Source organism: Orycteropus afer, unplaced genomic scaffold (assembly GCF_000298275.1).
Source record: "Orycteropus afer afer isolate SDZICR_OR568_19922 unplaced genomic scaffold, OryAfe1.0 scaffold00201, whole genome shotgun sequence".
In the NCBI taxonomy this organism is placed as follows: Eukaryota; Metazoa; Chordata; class Mammalia; order Tubulidentata; family Orycteropodidae; genus Orycteropus; species Orycteropus afer.
The window spans coordinates 4,101,655-4,128,930 of NW_006921788.1; the positions used below are offsets into that span (position 1 = coordinate 4,101,655).

Below are 27,276 nucleotides of genomic sequence, written 5' to 3' on the forward strand. Positions count from 1 at the left end.
ATATGTGAACTGCTGTATGAAAAGTGAATTTACTCTGTAAATCTTCACCCAAATCCTAATTAAAAAAAAAAAAAAAAAAAAGCTGTAGACAGTATCCAATCACCACAAGCCTTTTCCTAAATATTTTATTAGATTTGTAGCACAGGAGGAAGGAGTCCTGATGGTGCACTGGGTAATTGTATGGCTGCAAAATGAAAGGTTGACAGTTCAAAACCACTCTGGCCATTTGCTTCCACAAACATTAATCAAACAAGCAAAAAACCCCAAACCCACTGCCAGTAAGTCAATTCCGACTCATACTGACCCCTATTGGGCCTCCAAGGCTGCAAATCTTTACGGAAGTAGGTGCTTCATCTTCCTCTTGCAGAGCAGCTGGTGGGTTTGAAGTGTGACCTTCTGGTTAGTAGCCAAATACATTACCAACTATGCCACCAGAGCTCCTTCCATAAAGATTACAGTCTTGGAAATCCTATGGAGCAGTTGTACTCTGTCCTATAGGGCTGTTATGAGTTGGAATCGACACAATGACAGTGGATTAGCACAGGGGGAGAAATACTGAGTCCACTAATCTCCTCTTTACTGAGACCAACACTAATGAATTAATGACCGAAGTGTGGTGATATGAGAGAAGACAACTATAACACAGTATGATCTCATATGCTGAAAACGGATACACTGTCACAGCTATAACTCCGAAATATGAAAGGACATGTTTAAGTACAGGAAAATGGAAGAAACGAGACATTTTTCTAAGTCTTCATGTTACAGAATAGAGATACTCATATCTTATGTAGTTGTTACATTTTGAGTTACTATATAAGGTCAAATCCTCATATAATGAAAAATATTCTTGAACAGTGCTGCTTCACTACACTAATTAGGTAATCCACCTCTGAATGGTGCCCCTGGAGGTGTGTAACATCCAACATGTATGGCATTAATCAGAAGCCCTGTCCTTTAAGATCCCTTCATAAAATGCAGCCTATATAAATTTCTGGTAGATAGCCCTAGACAGACAGACAGACAGGTCGAGAAATCGACAGACACATAAATAGATAGGACATTCAGTAATACACACTATATGTAATACAGAATATGTCTTGAGAGCAGCATATGCAAGATATAATCTTAGATTTGTTATTTTTCCATCTCTCCTCATTTTAGGACATATATTAAAATATCCATAAGTTAATGGAACACATTATATATTTCCACTGTACCTCCAATTACAAAGGCATGAGATAAAAGGATGTCATTAAACTATTCATACAGCATCAATTAATACTAAGCTATTAAATTATGTTTCTCTTCATAAGAAATCAGCCATAATTACTATGCAGCTTTAAGGCCAAAGACTAAATGAAATGAATAAAATGCATATATATATATATATATATATACACACACACACATACATGTACCGGTATATCCTGCTTTTTGACAGTTCACATTATGTCACTTTTACAAAAAGATAAACATCAGTACCTGTTTTTACTAACTGTAAGAGGATGTCTGACTTTACAAAAAAAGGCAAAAAGTGAAATAGCATTCAGCATGTTAAAGAGGCAATGGACACCCCAAGCAGTGAGAATGATATCACAAAGTACCTTCCCCAGGAACCATAGTCAGCATATTTCAGCATCCAGCCACCATAGCAGCTTTATACTGTGTCTGTTAACACTAGATATTAGTGTTATTTTAGGTCTTATGTGTCATTTGTTTTGATCTGGTAGATTATTTTTTGAGTCGTGAATCCTCAAAAATTTTCCGACATAAATTAATGGTAACTGCTGCTTCTCTTTATACTATTTCAGCTTTCGAAAAGTTTCATAGCAGCACTGTACTTTCAGATAGAAGAGGAAACCTATATGTGCATAAAATGATTCAGGAGAGAAAGATGCAATGCTGATCCTTTTTGACCTCCTTCTGTGAACATACTCTCTCATGCCCCTTTAAGATATTTGGGTGAAGCCCAAATACTGTTGTGAAGAAGCATGAAATATGGACCAGGGAAAAGACCCCCTCTACCCCAAGCACTTGTGTGGTGAGTCCAATTCTGGCGAACCTACAGAATCTTCTTGAAATAGCAGCCTTCTCATCCTAACTCTTTACAAAAGCCTCCCCACCACCCGCAGTCCCCAGGTCCACTGAGGGGGATACCATGTGGCCTTTACCTGTAAAGCTACTGCTCATTTCAGGAACATCATCCTCTTCCTCATTCTCAGCATGGACTATGCCAGCATTTTGCATATCATTGTAAGACTTGGTTCGCTTCGGAGTTGACTGCTTGGAGCCAGACTGAAGGCTTTGCAAGGCATCCGTCGTGATCACTTTCCCACTGACTGGCTGGCTAGGAGGTTTGGGTGTCCCATAATAGTTTCCTAGGTGATAGAGAGACACATTTGCATATTTCAAAAAAGGATACTTTGTTTTTGTTTTTTTTTTAAGATTTCACATCCAAATCTCTCAGCACATAAAAAATAAAAAATAATAAACTGGAAAACCAGAACAAACTGTACTTCATTTCTAGAATGGATTAGGAAAAAAAATCTTTCCTACCCAACCAGACACAATGAATTCAGAAGCTGAGAGGAAACCTGCATTGTTTTGGTGCAAGGAGCCTACTAGACCTAAAACAAAGGGGCAGTGCTGAATAGCAAAACTTCATCCTCATTACATTGGAATTTCACTGTCACCTTTTAACATATATGCACTAGCATAATGCTGAATCTGATTTAGAGTGAGTCCCACAGAAAATAAAAAATTCATTATTGTCGGCACCTTTACAGACCTAAAAAGTTGAGGTCACCTTCTTTTCATAAGAAGACTCTTCAAAAGGGAAGCAGGGCAATATTTAAAAAAGAAGACAGCAAACACCACGTGGCACCTCTTTAACTGAATGGCAAGCTTGACTCCCAGGGTCAGTAGGGCTGGGGAAAGCCCTGCCAAGTTTTATCAGAAACTCTGTGTGAATGATGGCATCCCTTATGGGTCACTATTTTAGCAATAGCCTATCTTTGCTTTCTGCCACTTTTTTCTCCAAGTTTGGCTTGGGTCTCACTACAGCATGCAAGGTGCATCTGAATGGTATATGGATGGACCTTTGCATATTATTTTAGTAGAAAATGTATATTTTTAATGTACCCCAGAAAAATCTTTCTAGTAAATTATGATAGTGATATTGTTTCCATTTAAAAATTAAATTAAAAAGTAATGCTTTAAAACACTGACTTATTTTTAGCTAAAAGTTCAAAGAGTAAGTTTATATCAACCAAAAATTAATCAATGGGATAAATAATAGTAAAAGTAGTGATCAGAGTTTTCTTTTGAAAGCGTAAGTAAAAAACTGAACTATGTTAAAGAAAATATTAATAATATTATAATCAGATATGAACAAAATAATGAAAATCGTTCATGAATGAACAGTTTGAAAACATAGCTCATAATTAACAATATTCAGTGACTATATAAAAAACAAAGGTGCTTGGTGACTTAGTGCCTAAGGCATTTCGCTGCTAAGCAGAAGGCTGGTGGTTCAAACCCACCAGTCACTCCACAGAAGGAAAATGAGGCAATATACAGTAAAGATATACTGTCCTGGAAACCCAGTGCAGGTCACTATGAGTTAGAATCAACTCGATGGCAGTGGTTTGGGTTTGGGTACTTTATATAAAAATCAAGTGAATAGAAATCAACTTTACAATGCAATTGATTCATTCACCATTTTGTGTCTATTAGAGTAAGGCCAGCGACATAAGAAATTAGGTTGAATCCTTCAATGAATCCTAAGCAGTGTTTATAATTCTACTCTTAATAGAGCAGAATCTGTAAAGAATAATAAATCCTGTATACACTGTTTCTTCTCAAGAATCCCATCATTTACCCTTGTAGATAATTATATAAAATGCTCAATTTATTACATAAGCAGAAAAGCAAAAAGACCATACATTTTAAACTCACAGTACTATCATGAAGATTAAATAATGCAACTTTTCTGAAGGCACACAGTTAATAAATAATTTGCTTCCATTAACCTTCATCCTTATAATCACAGTTTATTTTTTGAGAAGAGGGTTTAATACTATTTCTTTAAGACATTATTCTTATGAATTGCCAAATTTATTCATATATATACAGACTCAGTTCATTTGAGCGTGGTCTAACAGTCTGTGTCAGCGGAAAGACTCTGAATACACAGATCCAAAAACACAACAGATTAAAGGGCACTATATTTGATTTGAAGGATACCAGACAGAAATCTGAGAAGCACCCTCTAGTGGCTTGTGTTCAACTCGATCGTTACAGTTCTGCTACAAAAGGTTATCTATCAGTCTCTTCATTGGAAAACTTTGTTCAGGTTTCCAACTTAGAGGTACAAGAAATTGACTAGGACCAGCTTGAAGAAAGGCATCCCATGTGTGTTCTTAGGAATCCACGCTTTAGCAAGGCAGAATTAGCACAAGTGTTAGTTGCATGGTGGAAGCCTTCCTATTGTGCAGGGGACCTGGGTTTGATTTCCAGTCAGTGCACCTGATGTGCAGCCATTGCCTGTCTGTCAGTGGAGGCTTGAGCACTGCTATGATGCTGAACAGACTTTCCAGATAAAGAGAGACTAGAGAAAAAGGCCCAGTGATGCACTTTCAAAATTAAGCCAATGAAAACCCTACATATATAGATCATTACAGCCTGATCACATTGTGAATGGAGTAGCCACGAGTGGAAGGCCAATTTGTGGGCAGCTAACACCATTGTCAACATAAACCAAGATTCACCTTGCATTTTTACAGAGATTACATCAAAGGATGTCCCATGCTTCTGTTGAAATTGTAACGAGGCCAAACTTCTGACTTTCACTAACTGAAGACTATTAGTAAGATGTAAGAAAGTAAATGGCTGACTACTTAAAACATAATCTCCACAGTGAACAAATATTCCAACTCAAAGCTTTCCTGAGTTTAATTTTAATTCCTTCTAATCACTAGCATAGCAAAACATCATGCACATTTTAGAGTTAGAGATTAAACTAAAGCCAAATAACTATAAATAAGAATTTTCTACTGAAAAAATGTGACTAAAAGGATGGGACCCTTCACTCATAATGTTATAATTTTATAATCATATCACTCACCTTTAGCGCCCTTAAACTGAACTCACGCATAGACCTATTGTTACTTAAAATCAAATAAAACTTAGACATCCTGTTTATGACAGAAATGAGTACCTGGAAGTCACACCTAAATGTGACAAGTATGTACTTTCAATTTTCAAGTGCCAGGTCCTTCTTAATGAATGATAGCACATTCCTCAATTCAACTACAAATGCCCCCCAAAAATCCACTTGTCCATAGTTGTCTTCTGTTTCTGGTAATTAGTTAAGGATTGGAGACAGATAATGTACACACCACTAGGTTGAACCATATGAAATTGCTGTTGTAGAAGACATAAACTGCACCCAAATCACAATAAACATTTTTTAAAAAATAAGAAAAGAAAAAAATAAATAAAGAGGTCTTTTGCAGCAAAAAAAAAAAAAGGAAAAAGGAGAAGATGGCATAAACTGTCAATTACCAGCAATTTCCTCTGTTTGGATCTAATGTTTAGGCATTAGCGGAGTCTGCTGCTATGGTTAACATGCACGGCAGCTAACCAAAAGGTTGGTGGTTTCAGTGCACTCAGATGTGTCTCAGAAGAAAGCCCTGATGATCTATTTTTGAAACATCAGCCACAAGTACCCAATGGAGAAGTTTACTCTGACATACGTGGTGTTGTCATGAGTTAGAAATGACTTGAGGGCAACCAACAACAGCCATTAGGAGTATATGGGAGCCTTAGCACATTTAATCATAAAGCACTTGGAAAACACTGCTCAAATTTTGACTTCCCCACTAACTAGCTGTGTGACACTGTTGTTATGTTGTTATGTGCTGTTGAGTTGGCCCTGACTCATAGGGACCCCTCCTTGGGTTACCAAGGCGGTATCACTACAGAAGTAGATTGCCCCACCTTCCTTCCAAGGAGTGGCTGGTGGGTTTGAACCGCCAGCCTTCTGGTTAGCAGTCAAGTGCCTTAGGCACCATGCTACCAGAGTTCCTGTGTGACACTAGGTAAGGCATTTAATCATTTTTCAAAAACTCTTCATTCTCATCCATAAAAGTGGAATTCTAAGAGTACCTAGTATAAATCATTAACATTAAAAGGCCCATTTAAAGCTTTTCTTTTTTTCCCACAGAGTGTTCTGGTGGTGCAGTGGTGAAGGCATTCAGCTGCTAACAAAGGTCAGAAGTTGGAACCCTCCAGCCATTCCATGAGAAAAAGATGTGGATGTCTGCTCCCTTACAGACTACATCCTTGGAAACTCTATGTGGGCAGTTTTATTCTGTTCTATAGGATCGCAATGAGTCAGAATTGACTCAATGGCAGTAGGTTTGGTTTTGGTTTGCTTTTTTCCCCATTTCCACTGAGTTGATTCCAACTCATAACTACTTTATAGGACAGAGTAGAACTGCCTGCAGAGTTTCCAAAGATGTAATCTTTATGGAAGCAAACTGTCATACCTATCTCCTGGGGAGCACCTAATGGGTTCGAATTGCCAACCTTTTGGTTCGCAGCTGAGTATGCCACCTGTATGCCACCAAGGTTCCTTTAAAGCCTTTAGCCCTCACTGAAGTCTAGCACTAGAATGAGACTTGGTAAATGCTAATTAATGTTGATACAGTTTCTAATGTTTAGACTGAAGGCTAATACTTCCTTGTTTTGAGGATTTGTGCAATAACATGCCTGAAGTACTTAGCACACAGTGGTCATTGTCAGCTGCTTGATTTCTCAACTCATAGCAACCTCACGTGTTACACAACAGACCTGCTCCTCAGGTTTTTCTTTGTTATAATTTTTACAGAAGCAGACTGCCAGGTCTTTTTACCTTGAGTTGCTGAGTGGTTCAAAATGCCAACCTCATGTACTCCCCAGTTTGCCAGTTACCGTCATTCCCCAATACCTCTACCCAGTCTATTTCATCCTCTTAAGTAACCTGCAAGGACCCTTATGCTTTGGAGTTTGTGACTTCTACCTTTTGAAAGGAGACCGTGGGTGATACCAACAGTGCTTGGTTGTTAATGGAAAGCTTTGAGTATACCCAGAGGTGCCCTGGAAGGAAGGCCTGGTGATGAACTTCTAAAAAGTCAGACAGCAGAAGCCATCTAGAGCATAGCTCTACTCTGGCACATGAGGGGTCACCATGAGTCAGTTGACTAAATGGCAACTGGTTACTTCTAGAAAGCACTGTGCTCCACCTAATCAATAGTTTCCATTAGGATCAAAACTAAGCAAAGTCTAGCCATGGTACAAAAACAACTCTTAGAAAAAGTATGCATTGTGCACACCAGATTCCACAAGAAGAATATATGTATCACTTAATGGAATTTTAAAAAAGCAATTTGCAAAATTAAAAATTATTTAAAAATTAATTTGGGCTATCACTTGGCAGACTTGCACAGTTTCTATGACACACAGCCTGATGGTCCCACAGTTTCCACGTTACCCAACACACACTTCCTGAGATGGCTGGGCTCTCTCCCAAGTGGTAATGTGTGTCTCTGCTGCTATTTTCAGAACTGACTCTACAATAAAACTCAACAGGGATGATGGCTAGGCAGGAAAGGGGAGGGCAGGGAAGATATAAGAGGAAGCCACTGCTGGCATTCATTAACAGGCATGATCTTTGATTATGGCCAACCCACAGAAAATATTTCTGACACACATTTAAAAATTAATTGGGAGTATAAATCAAATTTTAGAGCTTTATGAAATATTTAAGGAAAACCATGACCAGAAAAATGCTTACCTGTATTTTACTGACTCTGCAAAGGCATTCATTCAACTGTGTGGACCCTAACAAATTATGGGTAACATTGAGAAGAATGAGAATTCCATAACACTTGACTGTGCTTATACACAACCTCTACATAGATCAAGAGGCAGTCATTCAAACAGAACAAGAGGATACTACGTGGTTTAAATTCAGCAAAGGTGTACATTAGAGTTGGAGACCATCACCATACTTACTCATTCTCTGTGCTCAGCAAATAATACAAGATGCTAGACTATATGAGGTATAATCTATACTGAAGGCTGTAGTCTTTGATCTTCATTAGTAAGTGCTTGAAATCCTTTTTACTTTCAGCAAGTAAGGTTGTGTCATCTGCATATAACAAGTAGTTAATGAATCTTCCTTCAATCCTGATGCTGCATTTTTCTTCATATAGTCTTTGTTGTTGTTGTTGTTATGTGCTGTCAAGTCGGCCCCGACTCATAGCGACCCCTCCTTGGGTTTCCGAGGCAGTATCATTACAGAAGTTGGGCAATCGGAAGGAAGGTTGGGCAATCCTACTTCTGTAATGATACTGCCTCAGAAACCCAAGGAGGGGTCGCTATGAGTCGGGGCTGACTCGACGGCACATAACAACAACAACAAAGACTATATGAAGAAAAATGCAGCATCAGGATTGAAGGAAGATTCATTAACTACTTGTCATATGCAGATGACACAACCTTACTTGCTGAAAGTAAAAAGGATTTCAAGCACTTACTAATGAAGATCAAAAACTACAGCCTTCAGTATAGATTATACCTCAACATAAAGAAAACAAAAATCTCACAACTGGACTAGTAAGCAACGTCATAATAAATGGAGAAGACTGAACCTGCAGGGATTTCACTTTATTTGGATCTACAATCAACACCCATAGAAGCAGCAGTCAAGAAATCAAGCAATGTATTGCATTTGGCAAATCTTCTGCAAAAGAGTTCTTTGAAATATTAAAAAGCAAAGATGTCACTTTGAGGACTAAGGTGCACCTGACCTAAGCCTAACACAAGGTAGTAATAGCCTCAGCCTACAGATTAGAAATGGTAATCAACTTTAAACAGCATTTACCAATTTTCAATTACCTCACATGCATGTAAAAGCTAGACAATGAATAAGGAAGACCAAAGAAGAAATGATATCTTTGAATTATGATGTTGGCAAAGAATGTTCAACATACTATGGACTTCCAGAAAAAACAACAAATCTGTCTTGGAAGAAGCATAGCCAGACTGCTCCTTCGAAGTGAGAATTTCAAGAGTTCAGTTTCATACACTGGACATGTCACCAGCAAGGACCAGATACCCGAGAAAGTAGAGGGTCAGAAATAAAGAGGAAGACCTTCAACCAGATGGACTGATATAGCAATGACTGTGAAAATGGTGCAGAAATGGGCAGTGTTTTGTCCGTACATAGGGTCATTAAGAGTCAGAATCAACTCAACAGCACCTAACGACAACATAACCCTGAGTTTTAAGCTAAAATGAATCAAATCAGTATGGCCTCACAACTTAAACAAATTTAGTATTCATTTACTTATTTCCTTATGGAGAATCTTTTTTTTTCCCAGGTACTATGCTAGACACTCAAAATAAAATTGAAAGAAATGGAATTGCAGCATCATCTTTCCAATCTTTCTGTCTCGAACTTCTATGTGGAAACAATTAAATTACATTAAATGTAGATTCTAAGTCAGTAGATTAGGGTGAGTCCTGAGATTCTGAATTTCTAACAAACATTCAGATGCTGTTGCTGCTTCTGCTCACAGACCACATTCTGTACAGCAAAGGTACGCAGTGTAGAGAACAGTACTTTCCCTTTTGCACATAAGGAACATGGAGGCTCAGAACAGTGGAAATGCCTTTCTTTGGGCCACATGGCTGATCTGTGATAAATAACATTCAGGCCTCCAGTCTTCCAGGCCTTTCATAATTTATTTCTTTCATAATTTTATATAGGGAGTAAGGGAGATTTACCTGCCTTTTTCCTATATAACTACCAGAACAGGATGGTAGCTACCACCAAGAAAATGTATCTGTGAGTCTTGCACATACATTTTCAGTAGGGACAATATCATCTCCCAAGTGGACAAACATTGTTTATTAGGTTGGGAGCAATACCATATTATTCTTTTTATGTATAAAGCACAGGTATACACATAATATGTAAAAAACATAAACAGATATAGAATAAATCTGGTTTTGCCTTAGTCTCACGGCTATGCCTGAGCTGACCCTTCAACTCCCCAGCCATATTTTACAGCTTGTTATCCTCTTGCTCTTCCTGTTCTAACTTCACTGGTCTTTCAGTCCCCCATACAAAGTGTGTTCTCCCAGTCCTTCCCCCACTCCAACTTTTATATTCACTCTACCTCTGCCTCTCTCTCTTCTTCTCATTATAATCCACTCATCCTTAGGCACATATGCTCTCATGGAAGCATGTATCTTTCCTTCCTGATAACCTCTGCCTATAAACTGGTCAAGGGTAGGGACCACATCTGTTTTCACACACCATGACACTGATAGGCCTGGCACAATGATTAAGCGCTTTACTACCAACAGAAACTTTGGCATTCGAACCCACCCAGTTGCTTCATGGGAGAAAGACTGGGTGATCTGCTCCTGTAGAAAGGCTAGAAAACCCTATGGAGCAGTTCTACTCTGTCACATGGAGTCAATATGAGTTGGAAATTCACTTGAAGTCACCTAACAACAACAACATGGTATAGAGTACATACTGTCACTCAGTAATTCTTTGCAAACTGAAGGAATGGGCTAATGGAAAAAGTATACATAAATTCCAGCCTAGATCCTCCTAAATACTTGTACTGTAGATCCAGTTTTACATAGCATGACTCACGAGAGTTTCTTTCCAGTCCATCAATTATGCTTGAATTGCCATAAATCTGCATCACTTTAACACTTGGTTGCTCAACCCATGATGGTATCATTCATAAAGTTCCCATCACTTTCTGTTTACGCTTCCTTTTCTTACCTGCTCTAGCCTATGAAAATATGATTTATATACAGACAAAGGCAATAAATAAACAAACTAAAAAAAACCTCACTGTTATCAAGTCAATTCCGACTCATAGTAACCCCTACTAGGTTTCTGAGGCAGTAAATCTTTATGGAAGTAGACTGCCCCATCTTCCTTCTGTGGCGAGGCTGGTGGGTTTGAACTGCCAACCTTGTGGTTAGCAGTCACATGCCTTAGGCACTATATCACTAGAGCTGTTGCCTATGAAAAAATGATTTGTGTGCATACAAGGGCAATAACCCAGTGTCCTATAATTAGATGTTTGTCCTTGACAGTGTCACTTGGCTTAGAAAAAAGACCAAAAAGGACAACGCCAGTTAATAGTTTTATGACTCTAAGCAAGGTAAGAGAAACTCTCTTTCCAGTCTCAGTTCCCACGATATAAAGTGAAGATAGTAACAGTACATACTTAATAGGGTATTTGTGAAGATTAAGTGAGATAACGTATGTGAAGTACTCAATATTGTGCTTGGCACAATGTTAGCATATGATAAATGCCAGAGTTCCCAAATTGTGCCTGATGCTGTGGGCAGAGAGTAGCTCTAAAATGCAACAAGAGAGCATACTGTTGAAATACACATTCAAAGAACATCATCAACAAAAAGTTAGCTTTTATTGTGTACCTGCTGTATGTCAAGACTCATAATTTCACTTACTTTAATATTTATCACAAGCCCACAGAAAATACATCAAATCTCATTTTCAGATTTAAAAAAAAAAAACCTGAGACTAATATAATTAATAAGTGATCACTGGCATTTAAACAGATATGGATGTTTCCAAAATCTATGCTTTTAACTCTAGGAATCTCTGAGGATATCTTGGAAGGGATTTAAGGATAACTTCCCTGGCCCCAATATCCCATTTTCATAAGCAGAGGAATAACCAATTATGGCCCAGATTCCATTAACTTACTTTCACTATCAACAGGGAACATTCCATGGTATGTTTTGCCAACAATGTTTATTACAACAGAAGGCTTCCAGGACCTGTCAAAAAACAGGACTCCAGACACTCTCATTTTCCTCAATGACAAACAAGAACTCTTTTCACTAGTACTTTATCTTTCTGTCCCCAAATAGTATACCTTTGGCAGCTGCTCTTTTTGCAAACCTTCTAAGAAGTAAAACAATAACATTATTGAATGCTGACATCATCCTTCCTAATTAGCATGCAGAAATATGCAACCCAGAACTCCAATTTGAAATGTCACACTGGCACTGCACTTCCATGCTGAGGGAAAACCTTTGCAACACTCAGAGTGTATAATCAGCCTCTCCTACCGGGAGGCAATTGTAAAACAGCCATGTTTGAAACTACCCCCCTGAATAGTTCATCCTTTGTAAACTCTCTCCTAGAGAAGTCCCAAGGGCTGGCTGAGGCAGCAACCTGTCTTGCTGAGTGAAAATGTCAACAGAAAAAAACAAGAAAGCTAGGCAAAAGGGAAATGGGTCTAGCTGATTTATTCCAAGCATCAATACCACAAATGGGTGGCTTTTAAAAACAGGGATTTATTCTCTTACAGTTTAGGGGATGGGAGCTCTGGTAGCATAGTGCTTAAGGCATGTGACTGCTAACCACAAGGCTGGCAGTTCAAACCCACCAGCCACTCCCCAGAAGGAAGATGGGGCAATCTTCTTCCGTAGGGATATTGCCTCGGAAACCCAAGGAAGGGTCGCTATGAGTGGGGTCCAACTCGATGGCACATAACAACAACAACAACATAGTTCAGGGGGCTAGTAATTCGAGTTCAAAGTGCCAGGCTCTAGGGGCTGGATGAAGGCCCCTCAACCTTAGGCATCAGCTCTTTCTCTTGCTCCTGGTCCACTGAAGCTTGAGGCTTTTTTTAACTCAGGCAGCTACTGGCTGCTGAGGCTGACAAACCCAAAGTCGACAAGTAAAATGGCATAGTCCCAAAATTATCACATCACATGGCAGGTCACTGATTCAAGTGCTTTAACAGTCCCAAGATCAGCAGACAACATGGCAGGCTGCTGAACGACAACTCAGCCATATGCACGATTCAAGCATGCTAAAAGCTGCAGAGACCTTTGTCAAAGCTTCCTCTTACACACTGGAAGCAGACCACATCCCTAAAGCAGCTACTCAGCTGCCCCAGTAGATTCTACCATGGAGCTATCAGTCTCATCATGGAAAATAACTATATTCAGTTGCCCAGCCATTCAAAACCAGGCCCAGCCAAGTTGACACTTAATTTTAACTACCACACAAACATATCTAATAAACTAGCTCAGTGCCACAATTAGGAAGATGGGCCAAGGAGGAAAGACATGCTTATTTTTATCTTCTTTGCCTTGCCTTGTGTTGATGTCAATTATGTCCAGTGACAGAATGAAGACTTGGCACACACTGTAAAGAAAAAAGAAAAAAACTGCCAAAGCCATTGCTTTAGAAGTGATTCTGACTCATAATGACCCTATAGGACAAAGTAGAACTGCTGCTCCTTAGAGTTTCCAAGGCTGTAATCTTTATGTAAAAAGACTGCCACATTTTTCTCTTGCAGAGTGGCTAGGGGATTGAAACTGCCAACCTTTTGGTTAGCAACTGAGTGCTTAACCACTATGCCATCACAGCTCCTTTCAAATTGCCAAACTGCAAAGCCATGATCAATTCCAAGTTCCACTAACAATTTCTATGCTTTGTAAGGGTTCTTTACATAGCCAGGTGTGGCCTTTAGTCTATTGAGTAAAAATGTCAGTATCATAGCTGGGGGAAAAAGTTTCAGGATGATGCCCTTGGCTCCCCGTCAAAACCTGGTCTCACTGGTCCTGTACCATTGTTTCTTTCTTTCTTTCTTTCTTTTTTTTTTTTTAAATTGTGATGTAGGTGAAAGTTTACAGAGAAAACTGGTTTCCCATTTGACAATTCATACACATTTTGTTCTGTGATATTCACTGCAATTCCAACAATGTAATAGTACTCTTCCCACTTCCTTCTTGTGCTTACCATTTCCCTTCATCCTGCTTTCCTATGCCTTCCTGCCTTCTGAACTTTATTCCTGGGAAAAGGTGCCCCTTTGATCTCAAATTGTTGATTGTTCTACTGAGTGCTTATCCTTCCTGGTATTAATGTTCACCTTACAGGCCTCCCTGTTGTTTGGCTGAAAGTTGAGCCAGGGGTTTGAGTTCAGTTCCTTCCCTGAAGGGTATCTAAGGGCCATTGTGTTGGGGGTTCTACCAGGCTCCATCAGACCAGTAAGCCCAGTTTTTTTTTTTTTTTAAATGATTTTAAGAGTTGTTCCACACTTTCCTCCCACTCTAAATACTACCTCCTATTGTGATCCCTTTAAAATTGATCAGTAGTAGTAGCCAAGCACCATCTAGTTCTTCTGGTCTCAGGGTCATGAAGATTAGGGTTCTCATACATGGTACATTAGACCTCTGGATTAATTTTACTCAGCATAATGTCCTCTCGGTTCATCCATGTTATGAAGTGTTTGTAGATTTGTCGTCATTTTTCAAGGTTGTATAGTATTCCATTATGTGTACGTACCATAGTTTATTTATCTATACACCCAGTGATGGACACTTAGGTTGTTTCCATCTTTTTGCTATTGTGAATAATGTTGCAATGAACATGGATGTGCATATATCTGTTCATGTCATGGCTCTTATTTCTCTAAGATATATACCTAGTAGTAGGATTGATAGATCTTATGGTATTTCTATTTCCAATTTCATAAGGAAGCATCATACTGCTTCCCATAGTCGTTGTACCATTTTATAGTCCCACCAGCAGTGTATGAGGGTTCCAGTCTCTCTACACCCTCTCCAGTATTTGATCTATTGTTTCTTTTCTTAGCAAAAAGTACAAGCATCTATCTGATTATGTAAGAGAGAAACTAGGCGTTATCTGAGGAAGATTATCAACACCAGCTTATTCTATCTTCCCCTCACAAAAGTCAATTTGTCTTTAGTTGCAGTTGAGTTGATTCAGACTCGCGGTTACCCTGTGTATATCAGACTAGAGTTGTGCTCTATAAGGTTTTCAATGGCTGATTTTTCTGAAATAAATCATCAGGCCTTTCTTCTGAGGTACCTCTGAGTAGACTCAGACCTTTAACCTTTAAGTTTGCAGCTGAGCAGGTTAACTATTACACCATCAGTTTTTAATAAATATCTCTAGATTCAGTTGATTTCATCACCACCACCATCACTGAAATCCAAAGCTACTTTCAACTAGGACTGCCAGATAAAATACAGGATTGAACATTGTATATTTTTACTTGCTAAACTGGCAACCCTAATTCCAACTCACTCTTCAGATCTCACTTCAACTATCCCTTTTTCAGGAGAATTTTTCCCAACCTCCATAGAAATCCAATTCCCCTGCTTTGTGGTCTCCTTTAAGGAGCTCTGGTGGCATAGTGCCTAAGGCATTTGACTGCTAACCAGAAGGCTGGCAGTTCCAATGCACCAGCCACTCTGTGGAAGGAAGATTGGGCAATCTACTTCTGTAAAGATTTGCTGCCTTGGAAACCCAAAGAGGGTCACTATGAGTAGGAATCAACTCGATAGCAGTGAGTTTGGTTTTGGTTTTACGGTCTCCTCCTCAGAAAGAAGATGGGGCAACCTACTTCCATAGCGATACTGCCTCGGAAACCCAACAAGGGGTCTCTATGAGTTGGATCTGACTCCACGGCAATGAGTTTGTTTTGTTTTGTTTTCATAGACCTCAACATACTTATAATTTGTCTTGTCCACTAAACTCTAAGATCTGTAAGGACAGTGACTAAGATAAGCAGTTTCTGCTTATCATTTTATCTTTAATGAATGAATGAATGAATAATAAAAATGAGTGACTGAGTCCACAAAAGAAATATCTGTTTGCAGAAGCAGCCCTGGGAAATACTAGCATACCAGGGTAGTTCAATATAGCAGGGCCCAGTCAGTTCTGATTGTAATATAAGCAAGGTGATGGCGTTTTTAAAAATAATTTTGTTGCGGTGAGAATATACACAGCAAAAATATACATCAATTCAAATTTCTACATGTACAATTAAGGGATTATTGATTACATTCCTTTAATTACAACCATTCAACTCTACTTTTCTGAGTTTTTCCTCTCCCATTAACATACACTCAAAGCATTCTGAATTTCCTATCTAATCTTCCAAGTTGTTGTTGTCAACTTGATCCCATAAAGACAGAGCTTAAAAGAACAAAATGCCCAAGGCAGACATTCTTTACTAGTTAAGGTAAATTACTCTTTGGCTTTGAAGGGATATTTTTGCTTAAAGTTTAAAGATTATCTCTGGGGCAAATTTTCAAAGGTTCATCCAACCTTCATGGCTTCAGGAAATCTGGAGTCCATGAGAATTTGAAATTCTGTTCTACATTTTGCCCCTTTTGATCAGGATCTTTCTATAAAATCTTTGATCAAAATGTTCTGTAATGGTAGCTGGGCACCATCTAGTTATTCTGGTCTTATGGCAAAGGAGGCAATTGTTCATGGAAGTGATTAACCACCATTCTACATCCTACTCCTATTCTTGACAATTTCCTCTGTTGCTCCAGACAGAGACCAATTGTTGTGTCTGTGATGGCTGCTGGCAAACCCTTAAGACCCAGGCAAGATGCAATGATCAAGGAGGTAGAGCAAAAGCACTAAACGCGTTATTAGGCCAATTAACTGGGATGTTCCATGAAACCATGATCTTAAACCTTCAAACCAAGTAATCAAATCCCATGAGACTTCTGGTTGTACAAAAGCAGCCTCAGTAGCTATCGTTTTATTGCAATTCAACTTTTTACAGGTGTACAACTTATGGACACCAATTAAATTAATCGCCTATAGGTGACTGGCATCTGACTAGGCTTTATTCCCCACTCCTTGTAACATCCTGCAGTAGCGCCCCTCTGGATCTCAGTTCCATCATTTAAAGAGATGAACTCTATTGTACTTCCAGGTCTAAAATCCTACAATTCTACATCTCAAACAAATATTGGGGCTGAAAGAAAATTCTGAAGGTTATTGGGCCTTGAAATTTTATTGGCACACTATAGTCTGCTTTATCACAATGTCACTGAATATATGCACAAAAGATCATTATTTCTCACTACTAAAATCCTCTTTGCAAGGGTTTAAAATTATGCATTTTTAAAAGAGCTTGACTCTTAAAGGTGTACTTAGCTCTCTGAAGTCTGCTGAATTAGTAGGTGCGGTGTAGTAAATTACTTAGTGTGGCTTTTCTACCCATAAGTCTTTGTAAACTCCAAGGTGGGATTTTCTATGAGCAACTGAGGAGCTCCTGATTGCTGAAGTTGTCCACCTGGAGTATTTCTGTTGGGAGTGGCACAAAACAATGTTCTGGGAGGTGCCCACTCTCTCTCAGGTGCTTAGAGTTCTGATGCTGTGATTGGCTAGTTTGACCACCCTTCCAGGCTCAAAAGGAGGCCTCCTGGAGGCAGAACTCTCTCTGACTGCTGGTGGAGGAATACGTGCTGCCGAAAGAGACACGCGCCCCTGAAAGAGACACGTGCTGCTGGGAAAGAGACACAAGAGACACACATTGCTGAGTGAGACACCGAGGGTCCAGCACTGCTGGGAAAGAGACTGTAAGAGACTGTTGGCTGAGGGACGGTGGGCTGGGAGAGAGACTGAGTGTTCTTCCTGAACTTGAGTTGTAGCCTGGTGCTTCCCTAATAAACCCCGAAATCTGTGAGCTCTGTGTGGCCACTGCAGTGAATTTATCGAACCCAGGAGGGAGGTGGTGGGTGCTTTGGGAGGAACGGTTGGAGCAAGGGCTGGAGGGGGGAGGCAGCATGTCTGGCCTGGCAGGAATAGGCCTTGGGTTACTGCTGGTAATCCTGTCTTCCTCTTGGAGGGTTAGAGGAGATCAGAACATGTGGCCTCCTTGCCGTTTTAGCAGTAGGGAGTGACCTTGTCAAACAGGTCCTCATTCTTCAATTCGGAATCCTTTTTCTAAACTTGCATTGTAAAAATAGGGCAGCCACCAGCCCTGTGTGACTATTTAAATCTAAATTACATTTAACTTTCACTTTCTAAGTCACAATGGGCCACATGTGGCTAGTGGCTACCATATTGGAAAGCACTGAACACCAAAAATCTCTATCTGTGGTTCACTTTGTGAGCTTGGGATCTCTGGGCCTGATATTCTTCTTCTATAAAATGGGGATAAATATTACCCGCCTTACAGGCTTGTTAGGAAGACTGAATGAACTAGTGCATATAATACACTTTGAAGAGTTTTCAGTACAAAATATATACTACATAAGTGGAAGCAAAAACAAGTTAACTAAAAAGCATAAGACCTTCAATGGCAGAGATGCTTCAGTCTTCTGCCCTATCTATACTTTACGCCCCCATGACACAGAACAATGTCAGACCCAAAGTAAATGCTCAATAAATACATGTTGAAATTAACTACATATGTATAGTAGCACTTGCTTTGAAATTACCCTATTAGATACTCTTTACAGTATACTGAGATATTTGTATTAGGATGCTCATTACAACACTGTTTGTAAAAACACCCAAAAAGAAAAAAAAGATGGAGGAGGGACATACTAAATGTTTAACAAAAGGGAAGTGGTTAAACAAATTATGTATATCCATATACCAGTAAACTGTGCAGCATTTACTTAAAAAAAAAAAAAAATGCGGTAGAACCATATGGAGTGATGTAGAAAGATCTCCAAAATACCTTAGGTGAGATGAGCAAGAACACAGTATAATAAATAACAATATGCATGTACCATTTATATCTAAGTTATCTGAACATTATACCCTAGAACCTTTAACAATGGTTACCTGTGGGGAGAAGAGTAGATAACTCTTACTCAGCCTTAAATAACTTTTGGGAGCTCTGGTGGCATAGTGCCTAAGGCACTTGACTGCTAACCAGAAGCTGGCAATTCAAACCCACCAGCCACTCCTCGGAAGGAAGGTTGGGCAATCTATTTCCACAGAGATACCACCTCAGAAACCCAAGGAGAGGTTGCTATGAGTCAGATCCGACTCGATAGCAGGGAGGGTTTTTTTTTTTTTTTTTTTCCCAGTTTCTAAATAACTTTTAGTTCTTTAAGTATTATTCCATCATAAAGTTACACTTCTACTTTAAAATTTTTCAAACCTTCTTGCCTTGAAGGATGTTTTATGCTCTTGTGGGAGATTTTCCCTCTCCAGAGCCAGAGTGAGCAGAGAGAAAGAAATCGGAGGAGGACAAAAAGATGATGAACTAAGTGGGAACTGGGAAGTAAATAGATATTTTACTGGCAAATCTGCTGGTTTACTGGCTAGTCGAAGGGGGAGGGAATCCAATAAAATGGCAATTTTTAGAGCAGCCATTTGGGTAAATATGAGCTAATGCTGATTGAGAGCTTACATGTGTCAGACTGTGTTTAGCCCTTTCCAATTATTGTCTCATTTAATCCTACCTGTGAGGAAGGCACTATTATTATCCTCATTTCACCGAAGGGAAAATGGAGACGTGCCATTAAGTAACTTGCCTGAGGGCACACAGCTCAGTAAGTAGAGAGGCAGAGATTGCAGCTCCTGCAGGACTACTGGAGACCCTGCTCCATCATGAGCATCCCAGCAAGCAGAGCTGCCATGATGTGGCTAATTCAGGGGAGGCATAAACAGCGGAAGGAGCCCTGATGGCACATGGGTTAAGAGCTCGGCTGCTAATCAAAAAGTTTGCGTTTTAAACCCACCAGGCACTGCATAGGTGGAAGATGTGGCAGTCTGCTTCCAGAAGGATTTCTAGCATTGGGAACCCTGTGGGGCACTTCTACTCTGTTCTAAAGGGTTGCCATGAATCAAAATCAACCCTATAGCAGTGGCAAGACGTTTTTTTTTTAAAAAAACAGAAAAACAGGAAGTTCTTGAAAGATCTATCCAGCCTGATTCTTATGACAGTACCCATCATTAAAAAAAAAAAAAAAAAAAAATTCCATTTTGCTTTCAGCTTATTACAGTCACTAGGATATATACCCCAGTCAATTCCAAGAACTTATGAGCAGTCTCATATGTTAGGGAAATTATACCACTGAAAGGTCAAAAGCTGAAGAACATTTACAGTCAAATGGGTGAAAACACAGAATGGATTAATCCTGGGCATAAGAAAATTTCAACTCCAAGATAACTAAGCAACATTCACAGAAACAGTTTTAAGTTAAAAAGATCAAGCATTTTCTTAAAATATTTCTCTATCACTACACACCAGGAGGAGCTCTGGTAGCATAGTGCCTAAGGCACTTGACTGCTAACCAGGAGGCTGGTGGTTCAAACCCACCAGCCACTCCTCAGAAGGAAAACCCACCAGCCACTCCTCAGAAGGAAGAGGAGGCAATCTACTTCCGTAGTGATACTGCCTCGGAAACCCAAGGAGGGGTTGCTATGAGTCAGGTCTGACTCGATGGCACATAACAACAACAACAACAACACACCAGGAAGATGGGCAACAGTACTGATGGTAATTTCCCACAACTTGTTAGTTGCATACAGAAAACTCTTCCTGCGGTTTTCAAGAAAGAGTATGGGATCTGAAAGACAAATGGAGATGGGTAAAATCTTGAAAAAGTTACTTAAATGTGACATAGACTCAGTACCTCCACGTAAAAATCGGGTGATAATAATAGCTACTGCTGTTGCAAGGATGAAAGTAAATGAGAAAACTAAGATTTTACCTATCTTATTATTTGTCACATAAATCTCTCAAGAAAGTAAGTTTATTTTCCTTCGTTTCCCCAAAATTGTTGTCTAACTCCCATGCTTTTCCTTTTCTATTCAATATTTTTTCACTTTGCACAACCATTCCCACACTTAACTCCTCCAAAAATGCAAAAAGATGGTGCATTTATCAGGGGACTCAAGCTCCTGAGAAAGGCATAATGACTGATTTCAGATAAACATAATTTGCTTTCTTCTAACAATATTATAACTTGTTCTATTCTCTGAAACTTGAATTTTCAGTTAAATTAACATCTACAACATAACATGTTGAAGAAGTTCTGGTACATCCCCTCTGCTCCCCTTCTTTCCCTCACCTCATTCCTAAACCTCAATAGATGGACTCTTGCTTTGGGCATTCTCAGATCCCCTCCTAACCCACAACACCCAGTGACATCCCAATACTGACAGGGAACTAAGCCAACTGATAACTAATAATATACAAAGGAAATATTCATGAGTACACAAGCAGGAATTTGATTAACATCTAATGAGTATTCAATGTATAGATACAATTAGCAAATGACTAATAGGTTTAAAGATAATAGTACTTAAAGAATATCACTTGTGAGTACTGTGCTCCTTTAAAAACTCAACTGTATGAGACCAAACTGTCAACAATTACTTTAAAACAAAGATGAAAACTTAAGGGGACAGAGAAACCAGATTAACGGAAGTGAAACAATTAGAACGGAAATAATGAGAATGTTGATGCATTGTGAAGAATGTAGCCAGTGTCAATGAACAATTTGTGTAGAAATTGTTGAATGGGAAACTAAACTGCTGTTAACCTTCACTGAAAACAATAAAATATTGTTAAAAAATAAAAAAGATAATATTTCTTCTTTCCTTTCTTCTAAGGAATATCAAAACCAGACACAGCATATTCAAGACTTGTGATCATTACTGCACTATTGGCCACACTACCTGTAATAGGGGCTGTTATCACATCAAAATTATAATGCCCCTAACAAAATAACATTTACTCTGTATTTACCCTTTAACTTTAATGTATAAAATGCCCCTGTGGTGGGTCAATGATTCCAAATTTTAAGAGTCCACAAAAAGGTATTTTTGTTATTGTTGTTGTTGTTGTTATGTGCTGTTAGGTGCTGTCAATATTTCACTCACAGTGACCCAATGGGACAGAACTGCCCCATAGGGCTTCCTAGGCTACCATCTTCACATAAACAGATCATCAGGTCTGTCTCCCATGGAGTCCCAGGGCGGATTTAAACTGCCAACCTTTTGTTTAGCAGCCGAAAGCATAACCATTTTACCACCAAGTCTCTTTCCACTAAACAAATACATTTAAACTAATAATTTGACCAAGTTAACCATCACATTTGAGGGAATCTCATCTTACAGATACATTTTTACCCATGTGCAATGATGCATGTCCACATTATTTAATACATCAATGTTGTGAAACATCAAAAACTGATAACGACCCAAATGTTTATCAAAAGAAAGCTCGTTAAATAAATATTGGTATGCCCAAAGGATTACACAGCCTTTTTTTTTAAAAAAAGGAAGTCCTCTTATACTGAAATGCAAAGACCTTTAAAACATATTGTTAAACAAAATGAACAAGGCACCAATGATTGTGTATTTTATACTACTTTTGTGCAAAACTAGCAAGAAATAAGTAAACACATTTGTATTTACACATACACAGCTTTCTTGTTTGTATTTACATAAAGAAATATCAGAATAGCATATAAGAAAGCAGTAAGATTGGTTGCAGTATTAGTGGGAAGGGGAGCTGGTAAACAGGCAGGTGGTAAACAGTTGTACAAAAAAGATTATTTACTGAATACCTTTGAAATATTCATGAACCATGTGAATATTTATCTACCAAAAAAAATGTATATTAAAAGCCCTATTAGTGGTAAAAATGGCACTCTATTCCCTCAACATTAAAACACTCTCTATAAAGTCACATTTTGTGATTAACCATGATTCTTTCTCCTCTTCTTTCTAATACCATACATGCCCATAAACAAAACAAAACAGAAATGCAAATCAATGAATTAAAGAAAACTTCTGTAAAATATATATGTACATTTAAAGAGTTCTACAAAGTTTATTCAATAAATGTTATTATTCTTACTCATATTAAGGTGATCTGCAGTCTTCTATATTTATTTAGGCCTCCCTAGTCCACAGAACAGGAGCTCTGGTAGCGTAGTGGCTAAGGCACTTGACTGCTAACCAGAAGCTTGTGGTTCAAACCCACCAACCACTCCTCGGAAGGAAGATGGGGCAATCTACTTCTATAGCCTTGGAAATCCAAGGAGGGGTTGCAATGAGTAGAGTCTGACTCGACAGCACATAACAACAATAACAGTCCACAGAATATTTTTGTCTAGCTGGCTCTCGATCCTCACAAGTGACCAGGGGAGAGCTATCATCGCTGCTGCTGAGAGATAAACTCACCTTCATAGGTGCCAACTTCCAGAAGCGTTCCACTCTGTTCAAGATCCAAGAACTCCTTCACAGTAAGAAAGTTATAGTCCACTCCAGGCACTTCTCCTTCTCTCGGAGATCGGGTTGTGCCTGTAGCACAAAAGACAAAGGCACAAAACACCATCAGTCAACTAAAAAATGAAGCTCCAATATCCAGGTGTAATTAAAAAAACCTGTTCAGTAGCTGGAATACTCAAGACTCTGCCAACTCCACTGCCCAGACAGGGACCTGGTAAACACAACTTCTTTCTAAGAGAACAACATTCCCACTTCCACCTCCCAGCGCATGGAATCCCCAAACAGAGAAAGGGAAAACTGCACACAGCTAGGTAACAGGGAATGCTTTTATCATTTTCTAAAATTCATTGAATGAAAAAGGTGAGCTGGATTTTATACAGACAACAGTTAGAATCAGCAGCTTTTAGGACTCTAGTAAATACTAAAATATAATCCACTTTAAGCTCAGAGCCTAAGGGGTTTATAATTTTATCACAGGCCTTGAAATTCTTGTGTTCTTTAATATATCCAGCAAGTCCGGCAAGTTCCAAAGTAATAAGCCCTTTGAAGAAAATGACACACACTGCATAAACACATTACTATAGAAGTGTGATTGCTCAAGATTTGTGTTTGGACATCTCCCAGGAATTAAAATGCTTCTATTCTCCATGTAATTAATATGTTCAGCAAAAAGAGGCCACCCCTAAGTTCTGACTAGAGAGAATAAGTATTGCATTTGTTAGAAAATTCTTTCCCCGAATTAATCTAGCTATCTTCTCAATTCTCAATTCTTCCAGCCTCTGCTGTTACTATTGTTAGGTGCCGTCGAGTCACCTTCAACACATAGCGACCCTATGTACAACAGAATGAAACAATGCCCGGTCCTGTGCCTTCCTCAAAATCCTTGCTATGCTTGAACCTATCATTGCAGCCACAGTGTCAATCCATTGCCTTGAGGGTCTTTCCCTTTTTTGCTTATCCTCTGCTTTACTAAGCCTGAAGGCCTTCTCCAGGGACTAGTTCCTTCTGACAACATGAACAAAGTACATAAGGACAAAGTCTGACCATTCTTACTTCTAAGGAACATTCTGGTTGCACTACCTCCAGGACAGATTTGTTTGTACCTCTGGCAGCCCATGGCATTTTTAGCATTCTTCACCAACACCACAATTCAAATGCATCAATTCTTCTTTGGTCTTCCTTATTCCTTGTCCAGCTTTCACATACATATGAGGCGACTAAAAATGCCACAGCTTGGGTCAGGCGTACCTTTGTCTTCGAAGTGACATCCTTGTCCTTCGACACTTTAAAGAGCTCTTTTGAGATGTGCCCAGTGCAATACACTGTCTGATTTCTTGACTGCTGCTTCCTTGGGTTTTGACTGTGGATCCAAGTGAATGAGATCATTGACAACTGGCCCCTAGAGTATTTAAATCACCCAGCTCACATGTTAGGTTGTGGACTTATCATTCAAGCCAGTATCAACCAAAAGTTGTAGAAAGAAAGAACAGAATGTGGCTCACACATACACCAAGCAAAGAAAATAAACCAAGAAACAATTATGTAGTGTGTACTAGGAGCCTAAGTTAAGTAACACGGAAGACTGAAAAAGAAAAAATAACTGATTTTCGCTCCCATATTCAAATTAGGGAATTTAAATGACAGGCACATTTTGCTGGTGCTTTTTCCTAGATTCATACTTCATACATTCCACGTTCTGATTATTAAAGGGTGCTTGCAGCTGGTTCTTCTCATTTTGAGTTGTCCCACATCAGCAAATTAAGGTCCCCAAAGTTTTACTTCATCCCCATCACTAAGGTCGACATTACTCTGAGGAGTCAGCTCCTTTCCAGTTGTATTTCAGGTGCTTTCTGACTTGGGGTGCTCATCTGCTGGCACTAGATTGCCAAGTCCTTCTTCTTAGTCTGTCTTAGTCTGGAAGCTCTGCTAAAACTTGTCACCATGGGTGGGTGAGCCTGCTGGTATTTGAAATACCAGTGACACAGCTTTCAGCATCACAGCTACACACAAACTACCACAGTACGACAAACTGGCACATGAATGGTGATATATAAAGATTACAGAGTAGACAACCCTATGGGGCAGTTCTACTCTGTCACATGGTGTCTCTATGAGTGAAAATCAACTCAATAGCACCTAACGACAACAACTTGATAAGATAGCTAAGTCCTTTCTTCAATCATTAATGTTCCTGATTTTACACCACACAGTACCCCCAGTGACATAGTTTCCAGCATCACAGCAACATGTAACCCACCACAGTATGATAGGTGTGCATTAGGGTTGTACCTTTTCACCATACTTATTTAATCTGCATGCTGAACAAATAATCTGAAACTCTGGACTATATGAAGAAGAATGCAGCACCAGGATTGGAGGAAGACTCATTAACAACTTGAGATATGCAGATGACATAACTGATTGCTGAAAGTAAAGAGAATTTGAAGCACTTACTGACAAAGATCAAAGAACACAGCCTTCAGTATGATTACATCTCAACATAAAGAAAACAAAACTCCTCACAACTGGACTAATAAGCAACATAATGATAAATGGAGAAAAGATTGGAGTTGTTAAGGATTTCATTTTACTTTGATCCACAATCAATGTGCATGAAAGCAGAAATCAAGAAATCAAACCACATTGCACTGGGCAATCTGTTGCAAAAGACCTCTTTAAAGTGTTAAAAAGCAAAGATGTCACTTTTAGGACTAAATTACATGGCCTGACACAAGCCATGGTATTTTCAATAGCTTCATATGCATGTGAAAACTAGACAATGAATAAAGAAAATGGAAGAAGAATTGATGCCCTTGAATTGTGGTGTTGGCAAAGAATACTGAATATACCATGGACTACCAGAAAAGCAAACAAATCTGTCTTGGAAGAAGTACAGTCAGAACAGTCCTTAGAAGGGAGGATAGCGAGACTTCCTTTCATATACTTTGGGCATGTTAGCAGGAGGGACCACTCCCTGGAGAAGGACATCATGCTTAGTAAAGTAGAGGGTCAGCTAAAAAGAGGAACACCTTCAATGAAATGGATTGACAGCATGGATGCTACAATGGGCTCAAACACAGCAATGAATATGAGAATGTTGCAGGACCAGAAAACATTCCACCCTCTTAACTTGCTATGAGTCAGAAACAATTAGACAGAACTTAATAACAACATAGTGTTTTGCCCCTGGGGGTATACATGTTTAAGGCACTTGGCTGCTAATCAAAAGGTTGGAGATTAGAGTCCACTAAGAGGCATCTTGTAAGAAAGATCTGTGATCTACTTTAAAAAAAAACAGCCATTAAAAACGCTATGGAGCACAGCTCTACTGTAACACACATGGGGTTGTCATGAGTCGGAGTCATCGCCATAGCAACTGGCAATGGTGTTTTCAGGTATTTTGCACTCTAAATAAGCATGGTTTTTCCCTATGTCTAGGATCTCTTTGTTCAACTTTAAACCAATTAAATAATCAACAGTACTGCTAGAAGTTATAAGGTTCCTAGCTCTGTGCATTCTCTGATTACCTGCCAACATGAATGACCATGTCCACACACCTCCATTAGATACCCACAGTGCTCTTAAGAAGTTAAAAACTCAACACCTGTTGCATACTTAATTCAAGCTAAATAAATTGTTTTACTAGTCCAGCTTTCTAATATTTGAAATCTGAGTATTTTAAATAGCTGCAAATAGTTCAAAGCACAGTTGTATTACACATATTTTCATATCATTACATGCTAGGTCTTTCTGGTTTAAGATGCTTGTTTGTGTATTATTTGTAAGCCTATTCTTTACAATGTTTCCTAATTTTCTTTCATTTCTGGCTCTCCTGAGATGTGATAATGAGTCTCTGTTTGAAAATATACAATTCAAGAGTCAGGCATATAGTGCTTACTTATAAGAAATAAAGACAAAATCATGGAGTGTTGAAGAGAAGAGGTCTGGAGTGGGAACGATGGGTTCATGGTATGACTCACCATTTAATAGCTTTAGACATACTTCTTAGCTTCTCTTATTTCTCAGGTTCATCATCTGCCAAATAGGCAGAACTTACTACTCCATGGTTCTCATTCTGTTGTACACAAGGTCACTGTGAGTCAAAAACCAACTCGACAGCACCTAACAACCACAGTAATACTCCATGACTGTTTGTGTGTGTGTATTGAATG

General features: G+C 39.0%; 1 protein-coding gene across 1 annotated transcript in view; it reads right to left on the reverse strand.

The window, feature by feature from the left end:
- MAGI1 (membrane associated guanylate kinase, WW and PDZ domain containing 1) overlaps window positions 1-27,276 on the reverse strand; it is a 915,229-nt gene that overhangs the window by 138,902 nt on the left and 749,051 nt on the right. The window contains exons 3-4 of the mRNA XM_042781953.1: window positions 23,057-23,176; window positions 2,175-2,381 (exon numbers count right to left, since the gene is read on the reverse strand). Coding sequence (XP_042637887.1) covers window positions 2,175-2,381; window positions 23,057-23,176 — 327 coding nt within the window. The remainder of the gene's footprint in view (window positions 1-2,174; window positions 2,382-23,056; window positions 23,177-27,276) is intronic.